This window comes from Tachypleus tridentatus, chromosome 3 (assembly GCF_004210375.1).
Source record: "Tachypleus tridentatus isolate NWPU-2018 chromosome 3, ASM421037v1, whole genome shotgun sequence".
NCBI lineage: Eukaryota > Metazoa > Arthropoda > Merostomata > Xiphosura > Limulidae > Tachypleus > Tachypleus tridentatus.
Window position 1 is genome coordinate 9,430,405 of NC_134827.1, and position 23,625 is coordinate 9,454,029.

The following is a 23,625-nucleotide window of genomic DNA, read 5'->3' on the forward strand; positions in this document are numbered from 1 at the left end:
TAACGTGTGTTGAATGTAGAAGATATTCATCAAATGATACATTAAACATAGGGTAGCAGTTACTGTAAAAATAGTTTAGTTTATTAATTGACATGGTTTATAAAAGTATACCATATCCTTAAAAATAAAAACACCAGTACAAATTGTGAAAAAAATTAGTATAAAATTAAGTTCAACAGATTTATATAAATACTTACTCAACCAACAATTCTTTAAGTAACTACAACTCTAGCATTAGAATAGAAAAAGATAGAAAACGTTAAATTTTCTTATGGTAATATAGACTAATAAAGAAAGACAATTTTAATTCTACTGTTTTGACTTTTAAAAACATATCTTGAATCATCACCCCAATACAGTTAACTAGATCTATACTATTGTGATTAACTTAGTATCAAGCAATAGTGTATTACACTAAAACAATTAGGGGACTGAGTTACTGAAGGTGAGCTACCATGCAAGTTTAACACTGTAATAAACTCTTAGTGTAACTTGCTTCATTACAGTGTTTAGTATGGTGTTCACAGAAATATCACAAAAATTGGTGGCAAACAAGTGCCTTGCAAAAATAAACTAATTTTTTCTTTTTGTGGACTGTTTGACAAACTAGCTCCAAAAGCACTAGCTTTACATTGCTGGGAAGAGTTGCTCCTAACTTCACACCAGAATGATCCAAATTGTTTTTAAAGTAATACCAAATACTGCTTTGGGGTAATTAATGTAAAATCCACTGATCTCTTCAATTTTGTTTAACACACGAGTAAACTGAATTAAGTTACACTTCTATCATTTGAATAACTTCCAATGGTTCTTGAAGTTCAGCAGCAACTAATGCATTCTTCAAAGTTTTCATCAAATCACAGTCAGGGTTCTCTTGCTGAGATTGAGAAAGGAGAAAAAGACATTAAACAAAGGATAATTTTTATGAAACATTGTTTGTTTCACTTTTTAGTGCACGTTTTAAAAAGTTAGACATCTAGAAATTACTTAGGTCTTTCCAAGGATTAAGGAGCTTTGTAGAAATGAATACTCAAATGTTTCTAGAAATTCTAATATAATTATTAATAAAAACGAGTATTGTTAGGTCAAGAATTATAATCCCAGATAAAATATCTGAACATAAAAATACAATGTCATTTTCTGAATCTGATCCAATATGTTTGATAAAAACATGTCTGATTGCATCTGCAAAAATAGGCTTCAAGTAGCTAAAACACAGAAGAAAAAGTTTATTTTAATGAAGATATTGCTTGAGACCTGCTTTAAAGGTTTAAAAACAACAAAAAATAATGTGGCTTCGTTTTCTTCTTAAAACTGGGATATCATACAGATAATATAAACATGTTAAACCATTCAATAAATAAATAAAAACAAAAACTTGAGTAGCCAGGCATAGCTCACCCCTTTTAGCCATGGGGGACATTATTATGTGATGCTCAGTCTCACTTTTTTCACAAAAGAATAGCCCTCGTGTAGCTTTGTGCAAAATTTGAAAACAAAACCTTGCTGGGTACTAATTTTTTGTATAACTGTGATGTTGGAAAGTATAAATCTTAACTTTTGAGAGATATTGACTATATATACAAAAAAAAATCAAAAGGTTTAATACTTAGTTGTGATTTCTTTTATAACCCAAAGGTACATGAACATAGATATTTACGTCATCGTCGTTATAAAAAATCTAGTACACTGTACTAATTTACTTCCAATAAACTACTGGTACCCAAACCTAGATTTAAATAGTTTTCAGAAAATGTACAGTCAGCAATTATGAAATCCACTAAAATTTTTTTTCCTTACCAGAAACCTGTCAATCATAGCTTTGGCAGGGCTCCTTTCTTTCCCACATAGTCTTTCTAAATAATTAATCACAGAGTTTTCAAATCCTAAGGCCATTCCAAGCTGCTTCCATTGCTGCTTTTTATCCAACTTTGTGCAAAGATGGTCCATTCTGTTTTCATCTTCTGTCTTGATTTCACCTGATTTGTAGATTCATGAAAGAAAGTATTTAGTCATCATATACTTGTATGTGAACAAATGTATACAATAAAGCAATTGGTATAAAAAATGATTTTCACAGCCATAGACTAAGTGTAAAAACTTAAAGTATTCTTTATATAAGATAATCTGTGAATAGCCAATTGTGCATTCCAAACATTTCTTAAATGCTTTTATGACATTTTAAATGCATAAAACAGTAAAAAACCAATTTTTAAAACATATGAATGCTTGCATTATATAATTGCAATGTGTGCCTTTTGCCTGTATTGATTATATTACAACAATTTTGAATATGCAAAGTAAAGTCATTAACAACCACAGTTAGTGTAATGTTGTATAAAATGTATAAGAACTACATTTCACATTGTTTGGTGTTGAATGGGAAATGTGATGCTGTTGAAAACTGATTGCTTTTGGGAAGGGTATGTAACTGCCCATTACAACACAAATTATTTATACACTTGTATCATAGAGAGGTGTTCTGGTGAGAATTTCCAAGACCGGGATATCCCTTTAACTTAAACACACTGAAAAATAAAAGAACATGGTTCAACTCAGGACCAGGACCAAAAAGTTGTACCCCAGCAATGGTATGAAGAGTGCAGTATCTTATAAGAGGTGGAAATTCACAAACTCCCAAAATCAATGACTGAAGATACCCTTGGCAACAGTACACAACATAATAAAGAAGGATCTCCATCTTTAAAAGTGAGAGCAGTTATGTGTACCCAAGTTGTTTCCTTATCTGTAAAACTCTCACACACTTAAACTCATACTAGTCAAGTATCCACATGTTTTTCTGTGCAAATGGGTCATTAATCAGACTCTGGAAAACCATCATCCTCACACATTGGATGGATTATAAAAAATCCTGCCAGGAGAAACAATATGCTTTGTACATGACAACTATACAAGCAAGTCTTTTTGTAACGGAAACCTTGCTGCAGGACTATTGTCAAGATGCACAACCATCAAAAACTGTATAACTAGATGTGGCAACGTTTTCTGCAGCAATATGGCAAGGCACTAAAATCATTTTATTATAACATAGTGTCCTTTTACATGAAAGATTCAAAGATGTTGGTAGAATCTATAAAATAAAAAAAATCTCTTTAAGGTTATATGTTTACACCATTCAATGGTATAATTTGTCCAGAGTATTCAGTCATATTTTTTTATTTTTCTGATTTAATGCCTGAAATTATTTTTTTTAATCTCAACCAAATGTATAGGGGAAAAAAACCTTCAAGACAAAAACTAACCACTTGCATAGCCAGAGTCAAAGGGTATAAATTCATAAGAAACAGCTTCTTTATTTGTAGAAAGATGTTCGTGTTTTAAGTGATGCTTTCCTTCCGAGTATTTTATCTCATCTTCTGACCTTTTCCTGGATACCTTTTTGTCATTATGAGTTGAGCTTGAATGAGATGGCTTCGATATACTGAATGAAGATTTCAAATGCTGACTTTTAGCTTTTGGTGAAGTTACTATTCCAGCAAGGATGCATCTTAACTGTAATGAAATGGAATAAATTCTGTTAATGAAATTTGACTGTGTACAATAAATTATTTTTTAAAGTCAGGGGAAGGTTACTTTTTATCAAGGAAAGTAATCTTTGAAAGTTTGACTTTATTCTGTAATAATAGATAACGAACAAAAATTTTATTGCTTTACCATACAAAATGTGGTACTGTTGCAAAGAAGAAGAATTGTTATATTATAATCACATATTTCGCTACCAGTTTAAGAACTTAAAGTTAATTGGAGTAGACAAGAGGTGAAAACCATGAATAAGACGTTTTTGCAAATAAGCTCAATGCCACAAGTTTACCTGATTGCATAAACATGTTATTTTAAGGAATCATCCATACAAAGGATGGCACATAATTGAATCCTGGAAGCTGATTACTAACAGGAGAAAGAGATGATGAATGTTTTTGTTGGTAAACATTTGACCAAGTCCCACAAAAATATATATTGTTATGAATCAATAATGAAGGATTTAAACAGGATTTTACCATAGTTATTGAACTTGTAATGAATACAAACCCAAATGTTGAAACTATTTAAAGGTTCACAAATTAAACATTTGATTCAATGTATTATCCTTGACTGTCATAATCGAACGTTAGTAAAATAAAACAAAATTGAACTGAAAGTTATTATTACTACTATTCAAGCAACGTTTTGTTGTAAATAGAAAAAAAAACAACATCTATTTAAAACTACTTGATATGTAAAGATCAAAATACAACCTGAAATTCTTTTGGTGCTTTATTACTTTCTGGTTATGTTTACTTCTGCTAAATAGTTATTCCCATCATATAAAACACAAGTGAACTCGCAAACTTCTTGGTTTCAAGTTATATCTGAACATCATACACATTAAAAAGGAAAAATTTACTAACTTAAAAATATTTCTTTAAAAATTTAATAAATATAAATAAAGAATGATTTGCTTAATGTTACAAATCAAGGTTTTAGTACAATGAGCCATTTGAAATAGTAACTGAATAATTAAAGTATTTTCAAAAAGTTGCTGTACCATATGAAGAGTTCCTAGTTTACAATACCTATGGACATATAGTATTGTAATGAATTATTTTACTTTAAGTCTCCATAGTTTTAAAAACAAAAATGTTTAAGGTAATTTACTATTAAAACACTTACTTGGTTTTTATTTCCTGCAAAATCTAGTGGTGTTTTGCCTTTGTTTTTCAAAACTTCAACGTCTCTTTCATGTCTTTTGCTAGAACTGTAGACATCATAATTTTCTACTAATGGATTGGCATGTGCATTGATCAAAATTCTAACAACATTTTCATCCCCATGTGCACAAGCTAGGTGTAATGGAGTGTTACCAGCAAAGTTCTGGGCATTGATATTGACATGACTCTGTAACAGAAAAAATAAAATAAGGTACTTGAAAAAAAAAATAGTATTAGTAAGTTTCAAAACATATGTTACATGTTATAATAACCTAATGTTAAAGGGTTAAAGTTTGTATGTCACAACCTTTTACAAAGTTACATTCAAAATATACTTAAATAATTTTAATTTTAATGTATGCCAATAAATTTGATGCCAAAATGTAGTTTATAATTCAAATGTTTGTATCACCTAAGGTTTAATATCTTAATTTCAAAAAGAACTATTTAAATAAATTCTCATTCTTAAATTGTCTCTGTCACATGATGGCTTTGCTCTTCAAACTGTCCATTTTGGATTTTCTCTCTACCTTTTTATGGATTTCAGAGTGTCTACTTAGTTACAGACCCATACCATAGATATTTAAAAGTATGAACATAAACTTACAACTTCCAATCTTCTTCCTTGACTAAGACATAAAAAAAGTCAAACCCACATGAAATTCCCTTAATGTACTATTGGGCCATTCCATGTCAAATCATCCAGGGGGCTGCAGGTGACCCCAACAGAATGCCTTAAAAAATTTACCTGTGCTCATCTACCCATATAATGAAAAACTGCCAAAGATTAGATAAATATCTCTAATAGTTTCTGATTTATAACCTTATAAAAATTTTGTTTTTTTTTGGTGAATTCATTTTTGGGCAATTTTGGCTGCCTAAAGCTCCAAGAGTAATGGTGGTAGAAGGCTGAAATTTGCTACATTGAATTAAACTCACAGAATTCAAAAATGGTCTCAAACCAAGTTTATATCGCTTAGGATTTTCATAGTGAGGCTGTAAAATCACCTGAAAACCCAAAATCGTAAAAAACAATGTTGGTTTATGTAATAAGCCATAGCTCTAAGACTTAATATGAATTTTTTTCTAATTTCCTATAACATATCAGTTGATAAATCAGCAATTGTTGTCATTAAAAGTCTGTTAGATCTCCTGTAAAAACTTTAGCTGCATGCAATGTTTTATGATTTAACTAAAAATAGCCCTACTTCAGGTCACAGTTTGACAATGTCACCAGTTATTCAGCCTTTTCAGATTTTTACCATATATTCTTATGTCTCTGAATATGATCTACAAAACAAATCAGGATGGTGTTCAACCTACTTTTTGAGTTATAATTTTTTAAAGTATCCTCTGACCATATGTTTTTTATTAAAAAATATCAGTTCAGGTGTGTTACTGTGTGTAAAAATATCCATACAATTTTGAAAAATACCTGTCAATATTTTATGAATTCCACTGAAATATTCTAACCAGCCTTTCACAATGTTAAATAATGAAGTTGTAAGAAACAGTTTTTTTTTTTTTTTTTCATATATGACACCAACACACTGGAATGTTCATCTGATCTATCTTTTATGTTTCCCACATACCATTCATGATCGTATATACATTCCACATATTTCCCTGGCTGATAATTGTCATTGCTATCATTAGACCTTATTTGAGCTGCTGCAACATTACTTTCACTGCTACTACCAACAGTTACAACTGTGTACACATCATCATCTGATAACCTTCTCATATACAATTTGTTGGTAGAGTGGGAATAAAGATATGATGTGACCTAATACCTGCCACAGTTTTGCATTTTACAGTGCTAAAGTAGATCAAACTTTACACAATTCTGCAGGACTGATTCCTGATTGACAAGAAAGAACTGAATGTGGTATTTTGCCAAATGGTACATATCAGAGACATTTAAAATTTGATAATTTATTATTTTTCACAACCTTGATTTTTTTGAAGATCATGTTCAGAGATGTAAAAATATATGGTAAAGGCTGATTAGAATGTTTCAATTGGATTCATAAATTATTTCAAAATTGTATGGATATATTTGCACACAGTAACACACCTGAATTGAAGTTTTTTTCAAGTAAACAACATATGGTCAGAGGATACTTTATAAAATTATAACTCAAAAAGTAGGTTGAACACCATCCTGATTTTTTTTTGTAGATCATATTCAGAGATGTAAGAATATATGGTAAAAATCTGAAAAGGCTGAATAACTGGTGACATGGTCAAACTGTGGCCTGAAATAGGGCTATTTTTAGTTATATCATAAAAAGTTGCATGCAACTAATTGTTTTACAAGAGATCTAATAAATTTTTAATTACAACAATTGCTGATTTATCAACTGATATGTTAAAGGAAACTAGAAAACAAAATTCATCTTTGTATCGTATTAAGTTTTAGAGCTATGGCTTATTACATAAACCAATGTTTTTTACGATTTCTGGTTTTCAGGTGATTTTACAGCCTCACTGTGAAAATCCTAAGAGATATAAACTTAGTTTAAGACCATTTTTAAATTCTGTAAGTTTAATTCAGTCAATGTAGCAAATTTCAGCCTTCTACCACCATTACTCTTGCAACTTTAGGCAGCCGAAGTTGCCCAAAAATGAATTTGCCAAAAATAACAAAACATTAATTAAATTTTATAGGGCTGTAAATCAGAAACTATTAAGAGATATTGATCTAATCTTTGGCAATTTTTCATTATATGGGTAGATGGGCACATGTGAATTTTTTCAAAGCATTCTGAGGGGGTCATCTGGAAAATTATCCAAAATCTGGATGATTTGACATGGAATGACCTTATTCTTTTTTCCAAAAATATATCTAAATTCTCACTGACATTGCTTTTGGATTATTTATAATCAATATAAATAGTAGACTTTTTTCGTTTAGAAAATTCTTTGTATAGACTATTTGTTTTGTGACTTGTAAGTACATATTTGACTTTATTTTTATTGTCTGCACTCATGATGTTCAACTATGAGGAGCTAATGGAATTTTTAACTTCTCTATAGCTAATTATGAAATCAGTTAAGTGAAAGTACATTTTAAACATTCTGTTGTAGTACCTTTTAAATTAAGTATTCTAAAATTATATTTGAAATAAACATGTATTATTTTGTGAATAATGAACATTGCCACAGAAAAGTAAGGTCAGAGTGTCTTGAACTCAGTGGCAAAATACATGAGTTCAGACATAAGTACTGAACTTATTATTTTTTACACATTTTTATTCATTGTATTCAAGTAAATAAAATATCAAAATTAAAAACTTCATTGGATTAGATAAGAGAACTTAAGCATTTTTTGAGTGATATTAAATACCTCTCATCAAGGTGATATAATTAACTCAGTCATTTGTTTATACAAAACTGTACTATTATGATAAGTGATCGTAGTTAGTACAGTCTAAGTATGGCTATAAAGCGAGACAAATGAACAAAATCAGATGTTAAAAATATATGATTTTACATTTAGGAGATCTATATGTTATGGAAATTAAATAAAAAAACTGTAAAATAAAAAGTACTTTTGTTCTCAGCATGAAAATCATCTTTCACTCAAACTGACTCAGTAAAAGCTTCATAAATTTGAAGCAAATCTTTAATGAAAATACTTCATTAAAAATTCTGAAGTTTTGCATGCAACATACCTTTAATGTTTAATAGAAGCTTTCAAAATTGTGTGAAGAAACAATCAATAAATTTAGAACTACAGTAAATATTACCTGTGTTGTTTCATTTACTGATGCCATAAATAACAATAAACATTTTAGAGTTAAGAGTAATGGAAAATATTAAGTACATCTTGCTAATGAGCAAAAAAGTAAAGATATATTGTATAGAGTAAATGTATGTTATGCATTAAAAGTTTTTCAGATTTACTTTTGAAATTTAACAATTAATTAAAATTTAAAGAAATAAAGTCTGCTCCAGAACAAACAGCACTATAACATAATAGTAGACCAAGTAGTACACAATCTGATGCAGAATGGGAAACCACTAAACAAGCAATGGAGAACAAACCTCAAATGAAAAGAAGAAAACATGTTCAAACACAAATTCATGATAAAAGAATTCAAGGAAGACTTGAAAAATAGCAAAACTGCTGGACTCAATGATGTCAGTACTGACAATATAAAAATATTCAGACCAGTAACAATGGATTGGCTTTGACACTTTCTAACCTATGCACAGAGACAAACCACATACAAAAGATTTGGATGAAAGAACATGTCTTAACCATTTCAAAGTCCAGAAAAGATCCATCATAGCCAAATACTTTTTGAGTGTATTTTTCTTTTGTGTTGACTGTACAAAATTTATGAATGCTCCATTCTCAAACAATTGACTCTAATTACTGAAGAAAAGCTCAACCCAGAATAGGATTGATTCTATACAGGCAAATCATGCACAGGTAATGTTCTTAAAACCACACTGAAGATACTTTTGAAAATAACGTGATAACTGGTGCTGTATTCATCAACATCTTGGGAGTATATAACAAAGTGAACTTACGTATGCAGCACACAATTGGACTTCTGTACAATTTCAGTGTAGCTGGGAAGGGCTCTTAACCACATTCTGACCTGCAAAAAATACATCAGAAAGACCAAAACCAAAGTTATTTTCCAGAACAACACAACACCATCAGGAAACACATCAGCAGGAAATGGGAACTGACCCAACAACCATCAGGATCTCAGCACTACACTCTACTATGCATGTGTTGATTACAACTAATGTCAAACATCTTGATTCCACAATCAACAACAGCTATTGAATCATCACAGGCTGCTTAAAACTAACCAACACAAACATCATGTATGAACTGCCTGGAACTGCCCCACCAGACTTCAGAAGAGCAGTAACTTACGTATGCAGCACACAATTGGACTTCTATACATTTTCAGTGTAGCTGGGAATGGCTCTTAACCACATTCTGACCTGCAAAAAATACATCAGAAAGACCAAAACCAAAGTTATTTTCCAGAACAACACAACACCATCAGGAAACACATCAGCAGGAAATGGGAACTGACCCAACAACCATCAGGATCTCAGCACTACACTCTACTATGCATGTGTTGATTACAACTAATGTCAAACATCTTGATTCCACAATCAACAACAGCTATTGAATCATCACAGGCTGCTTAAAACTAACCAACACAAACATCATGTATGAACTGCCTGGAACTGCCCCACCAGACTTCAGAAGAGCAGTAACTTAAGTATGCAGCACACAATTGGACTTCTGTACAATTTCAGTGTAGCTGGGAATGGCTCTTAACCACATTCTGACCTGCAAAAAATACATCAGAAAGACCAAAACCAAAGTTATTTTCCAGAACAACACAACACCATCAGGAAACACATCAGCAGGAAATGGGAACTGAGTAGAGAAAATTTGGCAGACACAACACAGTAGACTTCCTCTATATGGCCATTTAGAAGTAAAGAAGTACCTGATATTATGGAATAATTTCTGCAGTTGAAATGAACCATATGTAAAGAACTATGGAGACTTTGCCTCCAAAAGTTTTCACATACAAGCATGGTCATCACACCAGCTGGGAATCTTACCAAACAAATGGAAAAGGGATGGAGCATCTGGAAAACACTCAACTGCCTGAATTCCCAGGTTGATAAGTCTAGGGCCAACATTATGAAATGGGGGTACTCCTACAACCCACTACCTGTGACTGTAGTGAGAGGTAGAAACTTCAGTGTCTACTCATCTGCACACAACTCCAGGTCTTATGCAGAGCAAAAATCTTTGCTGTAACCATTGAGCATGCAATCATCTTTGTGTAGCACTAGATGGATATCATGTGGGGATAGGTGAATATGACAAGAAAAAAAACCTACAGAATAATCAATGGTGGCAAGGAATTGTTAGAATTTATCATCTGATAAATGTGCTTACTTGATATTAATATACATAGCAAAATTAATATAGCACATAAGAAAACTTGTTACAAAAAATATACATAAAAATAAGAATATTGCTTACAATTTTTGTTACGAACTGTACAATCTGAGGGTTCCACTCTACAGCCAAGTGAAGAGGAGTGTGTCCACTTGTACCATCCATTACATTTATGTCTGCTCCCCTGGCACACAAAACCATTACACAATCATTGTGATTGTGTCTGACAGCAAGATGAAGTGCTGCATAACCTATGTTATAAATGAAATACCTCAATACTTGTAATAATTAAAGAATCTTTTATTAATGAATTTCAATCATGATTTTCAACCAAAAAATATAAAGTTGGTAACAATATTTACTTAATGTATCCGTGTGATAAATTAAACGTTGCCAAAATAAAAAACACCTATATGTTACATTAAATTTCGAAAAGAGTTGATATGACTAGCTGAATATATTAAAGTTCTAAAGTATACAAAACTTTGTAGTATATTTATTCAATGCTTAGGTCGTTTATTCTGAATTTCATGTAACTTGTCACTTTTAAAGAACAAATATAACTAGATTAACACAAGCAAAAATAACTTGTTATTATCCAGTAACATGATTTATAATGGTTTTTTTTTCTGTTGCGTATATATTTACACATTCTATCTTCAACCTTAATATACTTTCTGGATTTTTATTAGCAATGAGAATAAGAAAGAGCAGTATTTACCACATTACATTATACATACAAAAGCAAAGGTTACATAAGAAATAATTATTCAACTAATATTCTACTATATTTAAAATCATAGTGTAAATACATATCTACCTGCATAGTTCAAAGCATTTAGATTGGGAGAAATTGGACTCTGCTGAGCTTCATACATCTTTGAGTCCAATAGAATAGATAAACAGTAGTCATCTCCAATTTGGGTAGCAATGTGAAGAGGTGTGTTCCCTTCTGCATCAGCAACATTAAGGTTAGCACCATGAAAAAGCAGCTCTTGCACCACATAAGGATTCCTTGTTAGCACTGCTAACATAAGTGGAGTCTAAAAATAAACAATCAAGTTAAAAATCAAATTACAAAATAAAGACATCTTGTCCACAATGAAAATATACTTTTATATGTCAAACTCTTAAAATCACACACAATAACTTACAATAAGTTTAGAATACTGCATATGTGAAGAAACGTATATAATGCACTATTCTGACAGGTATAGAATTACTACCATCAGAGTAAAAAAAAGTCTCTTGTTTTAATATATCATCATCTTATATTAACTCTATCACTTTTAGATTTGAATTCCTTCAATGCACAATGGCTATACATTTGATCAGTAAACAGAGAAAGATTACACACAGTCTTTCTCACAAGCTTTTAAATGTTTTTATATTTGTGGTAGTTTGACTTTTATAGAGTGCCTTAGTAGTAATTTCTAAAGTTAACCATTTAGCTCAGCTGATAAAACACCAACCTTGTTTACAAGGGGTTTTGATTTCAAACACAAGCTCAAATTACCACAACGAAAACCAGTGTTTAATTTGGGGCTTGAGGTTAGGCCTTGTTTATAAAAGGAGTAGAATGTAGATGTGGTGGTTAAGTTATAAAAAGTGCCTCACTATGAATTGTTACAGAGCTAATCCTGTAGCTCAGTTGGTAGAGTACTCAGGTGGAGTGTGTGAGAAAGAGTTATAGACTGAATATGAAGCTGAGGAATTACACACATGTGAAAACTAAAAGCATGTTTCATAGTACATTGTAAAAATGAAGTCTCTTGCACACTTCATACTAGATGAAAAAATGTTTTCTTGTTGATTATGAAATCTGTTAATTATTTTCAGTATTTGACTGAGAAATGATAAGGAAGCACGTTTATGCTGTCATCTATTTCTGAATGTAATATTATGTGCAAATTCCACTATTAACAAGACAACAATGAACTACCTATATTATTTCCAGCTGTCCTCTGTAAAGTTAAAAATATACAAATTTTTTTAGCTATACTTGTAAGATTAATATACAGGTGAAGTCTGTTTAATTAGCTGAGTATAACCAAAAATCCTTACTTGCTTTAAATTATTACACTGGTTGATGGCATCTCTAGTTTCCCCCTTCAGAGCATTAAGTAGACAGCGAACTAATTCCAAATGGTCAGCTTGACTTCCACTATGATGAATCATTGCCAGATGCAATAGGCTATGATAATTCAATAAAATAGTAAAATTAATAAAAATATTTTAAGAAAGAATCATAGTATCATAAAAAATGATGTTCTTAGTTATTTTCATGAGTAACCTGCTTTTATGACTTAGAAGAACCAAAACTTCAGCATTGTGATTATCCTATTTATTTATAAAGAAACAAAATCTACCCTCCAATTTTTAATAATTTTAAAGATAAATGAATTTACTTTTCATGAATTAGTACATGAAAATCAAATCTTTTTTTTATGCTATTACAAAGCTAAGAGAAAAAACATGTTGACAGAGAACTAATGATAAATGTATATTTTCACTTGTCTGAAACCTTTCACTTTTCACATTTTTAATGCCTATTTTACATCATAAATTTGACTTGAATAAATAACACTATTAATTATGATATATAATAATCGTTTACTATTAAAACATACTTGTCTCCGTTTGAGTCTTGCATAGCCACCAAATGGTGCATTGTCACCAGAATTTTTGCAAGATCTCCGGAACAAACAAACTCTCTCCACGATAAGCTCATTCTTAATGCTAGTTTCTCTACTAACCATGGGCCAGACGAATTACAAAGCTTATTTTGTTGGTAATTTTGTTCAGCTGTATCAGAGCTAAATAGATTATTCTGTTCATTAGACAATTCTGTCCTTGAGTTTAGTTCCAAATCACCTTGAGTTGACACACAGCTCGCTGACATACGCAGCTCTGTACATTTTGTTTTTGTTGCATTAGCTCTCTTGTTTTGAGGAACTTGAGATGCTAAAGTACTTTTTCCACATAATATTTCAGATCTTGAGTTCCTTGATTTTGGTACATTGGTATTTTCATCTTCTTCCTTCAGTATAGATATACAGAGTCTGTCAAAAGAATTTTCCAGTGGCTTATCTGTACTAATTGATTTGTCACTTGGTAGTTCTTGGTTATCTGCACAAAAATGATACATTACTTAATGTTGTACATTTAAACCACATATTCACTGTCAATTCATTAAAAAGTAACAAGAAGAAAATTATTAGTATAATAGTCAAAGAATGACTTAATTTCTTTCTGCTTTTTTAAGGTTTCTCATCAGATACGTGTGTATGTTCAAGTATCAAAATTTTTTCATTAAATATCCATAAAAAGAGTTATATAGAAAAATATTCAAACTTAAAAGAAGCAAACCCTTTTGTGCTTTGTTGTGAATTTCTGGAGATATGTTTTGAAGAAGTATTACATGCATAAATTCAAATTAGTATAATAGATTATAATAGATACAGACATTAAAATTAAAGAAATCAAAACCATCACTTTGCTAGTGTAAAAATATTCTTAACAAACTTAAAAATATTTTTAAGTCTTTAAATAGTGGACAGATGCCAGAGGATTGAAAATTAGCTAATGTAACTCCTCTTTTCAAGGGAGGTGATAAAAACTGTCCCAATCTTTACAGATCTATGTCTTACATCAGTTGTGAAAAAAGTTTTTAAAAGTCTGATAAAAGATGCTTTTCAAAGCCATATAACAAAGTTTATAATTTTATTGCATAGATAAAATAGTTTGGCTCAGAGAAAAATTTACCTCACAGGTGTTTTGACATTCTTTGGAAAAGTTACTGCTTATGTAGATGAGAGTAAGTGTGTAGCTTTGGTGTATCTGGATTTTCAGAAAGCATTTGATAAAGTGTCACACAAGAGACTTGTGAAAATTGTTATCTCTGTTAGTGTGGGGGGTAAGTTAGTTAATTGGATATAAGGGTGGTTGGATGAAAGAAAGAAGAGGATTGAGTCAAACTAGTTTATGTTACATACAGGGTACCCAAGAGCTCAGTCTTAGAGCTTTTGCTCTTTTTAATTCACATCAATGGCATAAATGAAGGAATGGTCAATAAATAACTTAAATTTTCTGATGATATTAAAATTTTGAGTGTTGTTGGCTGTGAGTATGCTGCTGCTGCTTCACAAAAGGATTTAGATCATTTAGTGAGTTGAGCAAATAAATGGCAGATGTGTTTTAATTATAATAGATATAAGATATTGCATATGGGTTATAATATGAATTACAAATATAATTGAATGGGAATAACCTTAACAGTGTTACAAAAGAAAGATACCTTAGTATAGTGGCTGGTCAATTTCTTAAGCCATCTAAGCAGTGTGCTGTTGCTAGTGGTAGAATAAATAAGATTTTAGTACAACTATCTACAGATATACTGAAAACAAGTCTTAAGTGTTTGTAATTTCATTGTATAGGTTATTGGTTAGGTCACATAGGAAGTACTGTATTTGGTCTTCAGCTGTTTTGATTTGATTCTGTTGATTTGAAGAAGGGCTACCAGGATGGAAAGGTTGTCATACTAGAATAGGTTCAGATTCCTAACTTGTTTCCTCTTGAAAAACGAATAGTTAGAGGGTATCTTATTGAGATATTTAATATTGTTAAGAGAATTGATAATATTGATACATCATCCTTTTTCATACTTGATGGTGAGAATGGTAAGATTAGGGGATACAATTGTAAATGTTGGTATGAGTCATCTTCAGTTAAGATGGTTTTATTTTTCTAATAGGGTGGCTGGCCTTTGGGATGGATTTCCTTCAGATGTTGTGAAGGCAGTAAATTTTAGAAAAACCTGGATAATTATATGAAAGAGAAAAGCTGGTTTTGAGGGTTTTTTTAATTTATTATTACAAGAACTGATACACAATTTAAAACAGAAATCCACCAAAAAATTACCCATACTGGACTATACATTCCTTGGGACTCATCACATGAAACAAAACAAAAACTCAACATACTAAGAAACCAAATAAACACAGCCATAAAACTATGCTCACCAGATAAAATTAACGATGAATTAGACAAAATAAAACAATACTTCATCAACATTAATACGTTTCCTCCACAAACCGTAGAAAACATTATATGCACACACCTAGACAGAAAGCAAAGTCAACCAACAAAAGTAAATTAATCTCACGAATCAATAAATCATGAAACCATATACTGCTGCATACCACATATTCCTGACATCAGCAGAAAAATAACCAACATTTAGCAAAAATTAGTAACAAAATATGACATTCCAGTTAATACTAAATTTATTCAAAAACCAGGCAAAAAACTGAGGTCTATACTATGTAAAAACTACATTGACAAACACCACACCAACATTATTTATAAAATATAATGTGATAATTGCCACGACTTCTATATTGGAGAAACAAGTAAAAAAATGGAAACCAGATTCAAAGAACATAAAAAGTCACTTTCACACGTTTTCAAACACTGCAAGTCAAATAAACACAACATAACCATAGAAAACACTCAAATACTAAATAAAGAAACAAACATAAACAAACGCAAAATTAAAGAAGCCTTACTTATACAACAACTCAAGCCCAAAATAAACCAATACAAAGGAACACCTTTATACCTATACTAAAAATAATATAATAAATAATAATAATAAAATAAATAATATAAAATTATATATTCAAACATCTAAGCACGCCCTCTACATTCTGACACTCAGTTACACAACCCCTTTCAAATATGTGGTCAGCTTCTGGTCAGTTACCTCTTTCTTTCTTTGTGAACCTGACGATGACCGAAGAAGGTCAAAACGTTGTTCGCTCCTCTACGTAAAAAATTTTCTTAATCCAAATGAGCCATTTTTACATATATATTTTTAATGGTTTTAGTTTAATTTAGAGGATGGGACAGCTTGGAAAGACTAATAAGTCCATTTTTGTCCATAAACATTTTGCTATGTTGTTATTATATTACAGAAATTTAAAAGTACATTCTGTATGAACACACTTGTGTAAAAGTTACCTTAGGTACAAGATTAATAAATAAATTAAATGAAAAAATTAAATCAGTTGAATTTCTTTACATTACAAATTGTATGTTGTGTACCACACTTGCTTCAAATATTTCTAGAATGTGATGACAAACTGTTAGCTCACTGGAACAATGTAGGTTTTTGGTTTTTCTCAAACCACACATTTTCAGTCTGCTTCACCAATAAATAAGAAAAATATTTTTTGATGATATATAAACACGTATTTTCAAATAATATATCACAATTCAGCTTACTATCCACTTCACTCCATTTTCCACTGTCAGTAGAACCTGAAGGTTCAAATCTTTTGCTAGTCTCCACATTTCCTTGCCTATCATCTTTCAAATTAAAAGTCCTCACTTCAGTACCCTTTTTCTGACTAGCATTTAACATTTTTTTGCTTTGGAAACCAACAGAATCTTGGCCATGATCTGCAAGGATAAAAACACAATATTCAACTATTACATTAAATACAATCTAAACACAAATGAATAATATATCCATTTATATTTTAATAAAAACTGTATTGAAACATAAATGGTAATACTTTTTCCTGAGTAAATGGAACGCATAAAAACTAACTATATTGATACAAATTGATTCAACCACAATGCTACTTGACTCAATTCAATAAAGCATAACAAAACGTTTGAATTAAAATTTAAAGTATTAATACAAGTACATTTTGTTTGTATCATTGGCTATCAATACTAATTGTTTATGCAACCTGATTATGATACTCACGTATATAGAACAGTCAAAAGTTTTCTTTTCTTGTTAACTTTATCAGAGATGTTTAATCATTATTAACCAAGTAATAAAAGTTATAAGAAAATGTGCACATTATATCAGAATGTTAATGTAAAAGTTGAAATGGAAAGTCCAAGAAAATAATTACCTTTAATTAAGGAATAATTAAGAAACAACACTTTTTATCATTTCAATATTTCTTAATGACTGTTACATGTGATCAATAATTTTAAAAGTTTTCTTTTTTCATATTTAAGATAATTAACTCACCATAAAAACTAGCATTTCTACTTCCTGAGGAACCAGACCCACCACTAGAGCCAAATGATTGAGTAGATCTAAAGTTATTGTATTCACCATCAAATCCAGAAAAGTTCTGACACTGGTTTAGTTTTTTCCGCTTCCTTTCAATTCCATCCCTATCTAAAGTTATATCATAATAAACTATTTTATTGAGAAAGAAACTGGATACATACAAATTTTTATGTACAAGTTAATGAAACATTTTTTTTGCATTTCAATTGTAATTATAAGACAACACTTTTTTAATGTCACTTTTCAATAGATTATATGCCTTTGTTAAGACTTTAAATAAATTTATTGAAGCTAACAAATTATCACTTTTTAATTTAATTATATTGATAATAATTTTCAGTAATTATGTGTTCAAGTATTTTAATATGTATAGATATCAAATATATTATTTATTTATCTTCAAAAAAATTAGAAATGTTAAGTGTCAAGTAAACACCAATCTTTTTTTTTTTTTCATTATGTAAAAATAATCCACAAAATAACAACTTGGCAACATTGAAAAAAACGTCCATCAAGTTCACACTTAAAAATAACTTATGGTTAATACTCTCCTACAATAACAGCTCAATCTACATTATTTAAAAGCAAATCATGCATTCCATAACATGATTCAATAAGTAATATATATATTTTTTGATATTAACTGCATAACAACCAAGATATGTCCTTATTTCATGATGAGTCCTAGCCTTGATCACTGATGAATAGATGAAAGTGTAGAGATTGATGTCTACACACTTAGATATTTTCTTAGTAGCTGATACAAGATACTTAATCTGGGTAAAACCAGAAGAAAAAACACTAAACAGTGAAGATAATATTTGCCTTAGGTAAAAATTAGTGTACTTTACTATGTTTCTTTTTTCTTGTAGTTTTATATTACATAATGTTTAAATTAATTTATTTTTATGTGATTAATATAATATGATCAAGAAAACAGTGACATTTACCATGGTCTATAGGGAAGTAAACAAAATCCTTAGGCTTGCTACATTCTCCATCCCTATACCGATATAACTGAAGTTTCACTTTTACTGGCTGTTTTATCATTAGGTCTCGATATGGTGGAGTTTTGAACACAATAGCAACCTGGAGTGATTACAAACTCATTTTTTGACATATCAATGATGGTGTTTTATAAAATAATTAACAGTTTTATTAAGTGTGAAGACAATTTTAAAATTTATAATATAACCTATAACAGAGCTTTTCTTAAAGATTTCTTTCAACTGCACAATTATATTTTAACTCCATTTTTAATATATTCAGGCCTAATAGCAAATGGTTAAATGAAGAATATTCTAGTAAATACATTTATTTATCAACTCTAGAATGGTATTTTATAATCCTAAATATGTTTTTTTAAATATTTATCCACTTGAATTTACTTATATAGGCGAATTTTCAACTGTACAAATGTTTTTACAGGTGCTTAATTTGTGATCAACTGCACACTAGGAAAATCCCTGAACTATAAATGTATTCATACATAAATCCTGCAGAAACAGCACATATAAAACTTTACATCATTTTTAAAGCTTTAAAAATAGTCTGCATAAAGAGAGGAAAAACACACAGGACAAATAACTGTACGATACATAGCCTAATACTATTGATCTATTACAGTGCAATAAAGTAAAATATTAAAATACACTTTGTTTTCAAAAAGAGGTATATAGCTTTCAGTCTTAAGATGAAGGATATGTGCATAATTAAAGTTCATTAATAGGAAAGTTTCTTTCTTCCTCTGAATTACAAGACTCTCTTTAATTTTTCATTGAAATACCAAGAATTATCTACTTTTTCTGGTAAATACATTTTTATTGACTTTATTAAAAATGTGTTTAATTGGAACAATTTCCTTATGTTCATCTTAGTAACTGTCATATCCAATTTTCTAATGTAGAAACATTCACAATAATAATTTTATTCAAGACATGATATGTTGTTTGTTGTTGTTGTTTTTTAATTAAGCCCCAAAGTTACACAATGGGCTATCTGTGCTCTGCCCACCATGGGTATTGAAACCTGGTTTTAAGCATTGTAAGTCTGCAGATATACCACTGAGCCACTGGAGGGGGGGGGTGACATGCCATGTAAATAACAGTCATAACTATTTGAAACTGATATGAGGAGTTAACTCTTCAAAGTTTGTAGGCTAATTGTAAAACTATTAAATGGTGGTGTAAACTATTACAGTGTGCCTAACTATATGAAGTGCATCCACTGATTTTAACATACTTTTAAATCACATACATTACCATGTTGAAAAGCAATACACTTTTCTCATTAAAACATATTTTGCATAACTTTTATCCTTTTATCTTGTGTTTATGGTTAAGAGTATGTTCAGTGTGTACATAAGCATTCTTTACTTGTTTTCATCTAACTGTTCTTTTCATGTCTACAAAAAAAACTGTAAGACAAATTTGTTTATTTTGAAACCTTGAGTGCTATTTTAAATGAGTACAAACTATTATATATTAAATACTTTTGGATGCCCAGATGAGTAGTTTCAGTTAATTAGTAACTTACATGTTGATTCAAGTACCGAAGTATGTGTGGTAAATCAAATACAGAAATTTAGTTTCTAACTAACCTGATGGTGAACATCTGCCTCAGTAAAACTGCCAAAATCTTGCCATTGTATCATTCCATTTTCATCTTCCTCAAAAAATATAACTTTGACATCTTCTGTATTGATAAAAGATAATAATAAATAATTAATATAAGAAATTTAGATTACTCTATCATTACCTATTGCTTACAGTACCTGATTGGAAAGAAAATTTAGTTCTTTTCATAAAGAAAAAGTTTATTTAATATTTCAACAAATTCAATTTAGAATATGTTCTACATTTCTAACTGTAAGTATCTGGAATTTTGTTTCCTAAATGTCAATAGCACTTACTCTTGTTAACTTTCTCACACAATAAAAAGACTTCATCACTTCCAGTACAAACTCCAGAACACTTGTCCATTTTCACAATCTTCAATTCACCAACATCAGGGCATTCTGCATACAGAAACAGCAAAAGGTTACCAATCTAAAAAGAAGTCTAATATGAAAAAATACAAATACTGTATTAAGTGAAATATAACAAGTATAAAAATTCAACCATTTCATGACAGAAGATTAAGCCTACAAAAGAGTAATGATTAATGAACTTTATAAAATAAATGTATCACAAAAAGAAAATTAATAAATTAAAGACAAGCAAGTTTGTACTTCCTGTACATCATTTGGGTCACCACACATATAAAATATAATTACTGAGTGTAGGTATAATTAAATGGAGATTTTGAAATGTATATTTAAACATTATATTATGAAATTAGAGAAGCAGCTTTCTTTTTTACATACATCATTATAAGAAGAACAAACAAATTTTCTGGATTTAACCAACTATCTTAAAAGTTAACTAGGATATGATAATCAATTCCTTTGAATGAATAATTAAAATAAAAAAGGAGTAATTTAATTTTATTATTTTTTGTAGATGTTTCACATAAAACTGATTTAATGCTTCGCTAGAAAGGATAATGGTAAAATTCAAATAATATATTCCATAAAGCAAAATTTGTTTTAAATGTTCCTGTCTTTTCACATTAGAACACTGTATCATATACTAATAAGCAAACTTATTTTTTCAAATTTTATGGCTAATATACTGTATACACTATCATATAACTAATAACTAATTACAGATTTAATCAATCCTTAAGCAATTAATTTTGATAAATTCTAAACTTTCATCTGTTTTATTTGCAATAAAGCTTTTAATTGAATTTCTATTACTAAGTTAGAGAAATAAAAATACATGCTGTATAAGAGAATCTTTGTCTGATATAGAACTACAACATTATTCACACATAACATTGGGCAATTCATGACCATTCTGTTAACAGATGAAGCTAACTTAGGAAATAATTAAAAATCTGAAATTAACCTATCTACACTTTTCACAATCTGTAATTAGATATTAAGAGTACAAATTTATTTAAATTATTAATAAATGATTGAACTCTTTCTAAAAATGTTTCTCTGTTTAACTAGTATTATATATTATTCAAGACCTTTGTTTTGTAAATCTATTATGGATTAGTTAGTATTTTCTTAATACAACTTTTTTTTATGCTTCTCAAGTGTTTGACCTGGCATGACCAGGTGGGTAAAGTGCTTGACTCACAATCCAAGAGTCATGGGTTTAAATCCCCATCACGCCAAACATGCTCACCCTTTCAGCTGTGGGGGTTTTATAATGCGATGGTCAACCTAACTATTCGTTGGTAAAAGAGTAGCTCAAGCGTTGGTGGTGAGTGGTAATGACTAGCTGCCTTCCTTCTAGTCTTACACTGCTAACTTATGGTCAGCTAGTGCAGATAGCCCTCGTGTAGCTTTGCACAAAATTCAAAAACAAACTCAAGTGTTTCAAAACCTTAAACACCCTTGGATATTTTGAATGTTTAATTTTTGATATAATGAATAGAAAAACAAACTTAGCATAAAAAACTAAACAGACATTTAATAAATTGTAATAATAACGTGTTTAAACTGGAAAAACAATAAACTTTCTACCCTATTTATTTAATTAATAGTATCAAGCATTAATATATATCATAACCTTCAAAACAATAATCCACTAGAAAAATAATCCAAACATTACTTTGATTTGCTATGATGTTTGAAAATACAGCATCACAAATTGGATATAAGTGCCCCTGAGAAACAGCAAAGGCCTCAAAACGAATTTTAACCCTGTTTAAATCCATGTTTTTGGCTTCTTGCTCTGCATCTTTTTTCAGTTGGTTCTTATCAGCTTCTGTTAAATAACTCACAAATATATCTTAAAACACAAAAACAGATGAACAATTTTCAAAAAAGTGTTAAAATATCTCCTACATGAATTAAATAATTGTTTATATCAAAGTTTTTGTAGCTTATTTTGGTTTTTAATTTTGTTCAAAGTTTTCATACTTTATAAAAAAACACACCATATTATTCATCTTCTTAAATTTAGTAAAAAAATAATGAAGAGATGGAACAGTTCAGGTGAAAAGTAACACCTTAAACAGAATTTCAGTTGAAGAAGTCCAAATAACACAATTGATACTCTGGTTAAAGTTAAGTTCTTTGAAAGCATTTTGTAAAGTATTATTCATTTGAGGTAATATGAGAAATGCCAATAGATTCCCTTTTGTAACTGTTTTAAAATTTTCCCGGGAAAGTAATAATCATAAAAGAATTTAAGGTACTAAAAATAGGAGATGAAAACATCTCTCAGTTGTTCAATCATTTTCTATAAGCTTGCATACACACCTTTTATTGGTTGTAGCAAACTAGAAAAGCTACCAAACTGAGTTATTAAAAATTATTCTACTGAAAATATGGTAGGGAAAACATTAATCAAACTAACTAATGCAAAAATAATTTATTACCTTATTTTGTATATACAAACACACTCATTTAAATATTTCACAATCAATTTGTAAGTGAATTGAGAAATATTGAAATTATCTATGTTACTTTTTTGAATTTCATAAGCCCTTGTAATGATCTTGTTTGTGCCATGTATGACTAGATCATCAATAATAGTATGGATTAGCTCAGTATAGACACATTGAGTAATTCCAGAAACATGAAAAAAAAAAGGTTACACAAGTCATTTTCTAAACATTGCACAAGTGATATTCACATATTAAACATGAATCCAATTAGACACTGGTAGATTAAAATTTCTCTTTTAACTTGGCAGTTTAGTATTTATACATCCATATTAGCATACACTAATATCACATGTTTACAATTATTAATATAACGTTGTGTCACAAACCAATCAGCAATAAACATCTTGTACAAAGTA

General features: G+C 29.9%; 1 protein-coding gene across 5 annotated transcripts in view; it reads right to left on the reverse strand.

The window, feature by feature from the left end:
• Positions 1-60: 60 nt before the first annotated feature.
• The window catches only part of LOC143246314 (nuclear factor NF-kappa-B p105 subunit-like), a 55,655-nt gene continuing 32,090 nt past the window's right edge, over positions 61-23,625 (reverse strand). For all 5 annotated transcript variants that reach the window (XM_076492826.1, XM_076492827.1, XM_076492825.1 and 2 more), the window contains 14 exons: positions 22,429-22,584; positions 20,673-20,777; positions 20,361-20,455; positions 18,712-18,850; positions 17,717-17,869; positions 16,951-17,127; positions 13,296-13,794; positions 12,730-12,859; positions 11,486-11,708; positions 10,750-10,916; positions 4,672-4,896; positions 3,264-3,513; positions 1,801-1,979; positions 61-877 (listed from right to left, as the gene is read on the reverse strand). In XM_076492826.1, the coding sequence (XP_076348941.1) occupies positions 776-877; positions 1,801-1,979; positions 3,264-3,513; positions 4,672-4,896; positions 10,750-10,916; positions 11,486-11,708; positions 12,730-12,859; positions 13,296-13,794; positions 16,951-17,127; positions 17,717-17,869; positions 18,712-18,850; positions 20,361-20,455; positions 20,673-20,777; positions 22,429-22,584 (2,600 nt within the window). In that variant the 3' untranslated portion in view covers positions 61-775. The remainder of the gene's footprint in view (positions 878-1,800; positions 1,980-3,263; positions 3,514-4,671; positions 4,897-10,749; positions 10,917-11,485; positions 11,709-12,729; positions 12,860-13,295; positions 13,795-16,950; positions 17,128-17,716; positions 17,870-18,711; positions 18,851-20,360; positions 20,456-20,672; positions 20,778-22,428; positions 22,585-23,625) is intronic.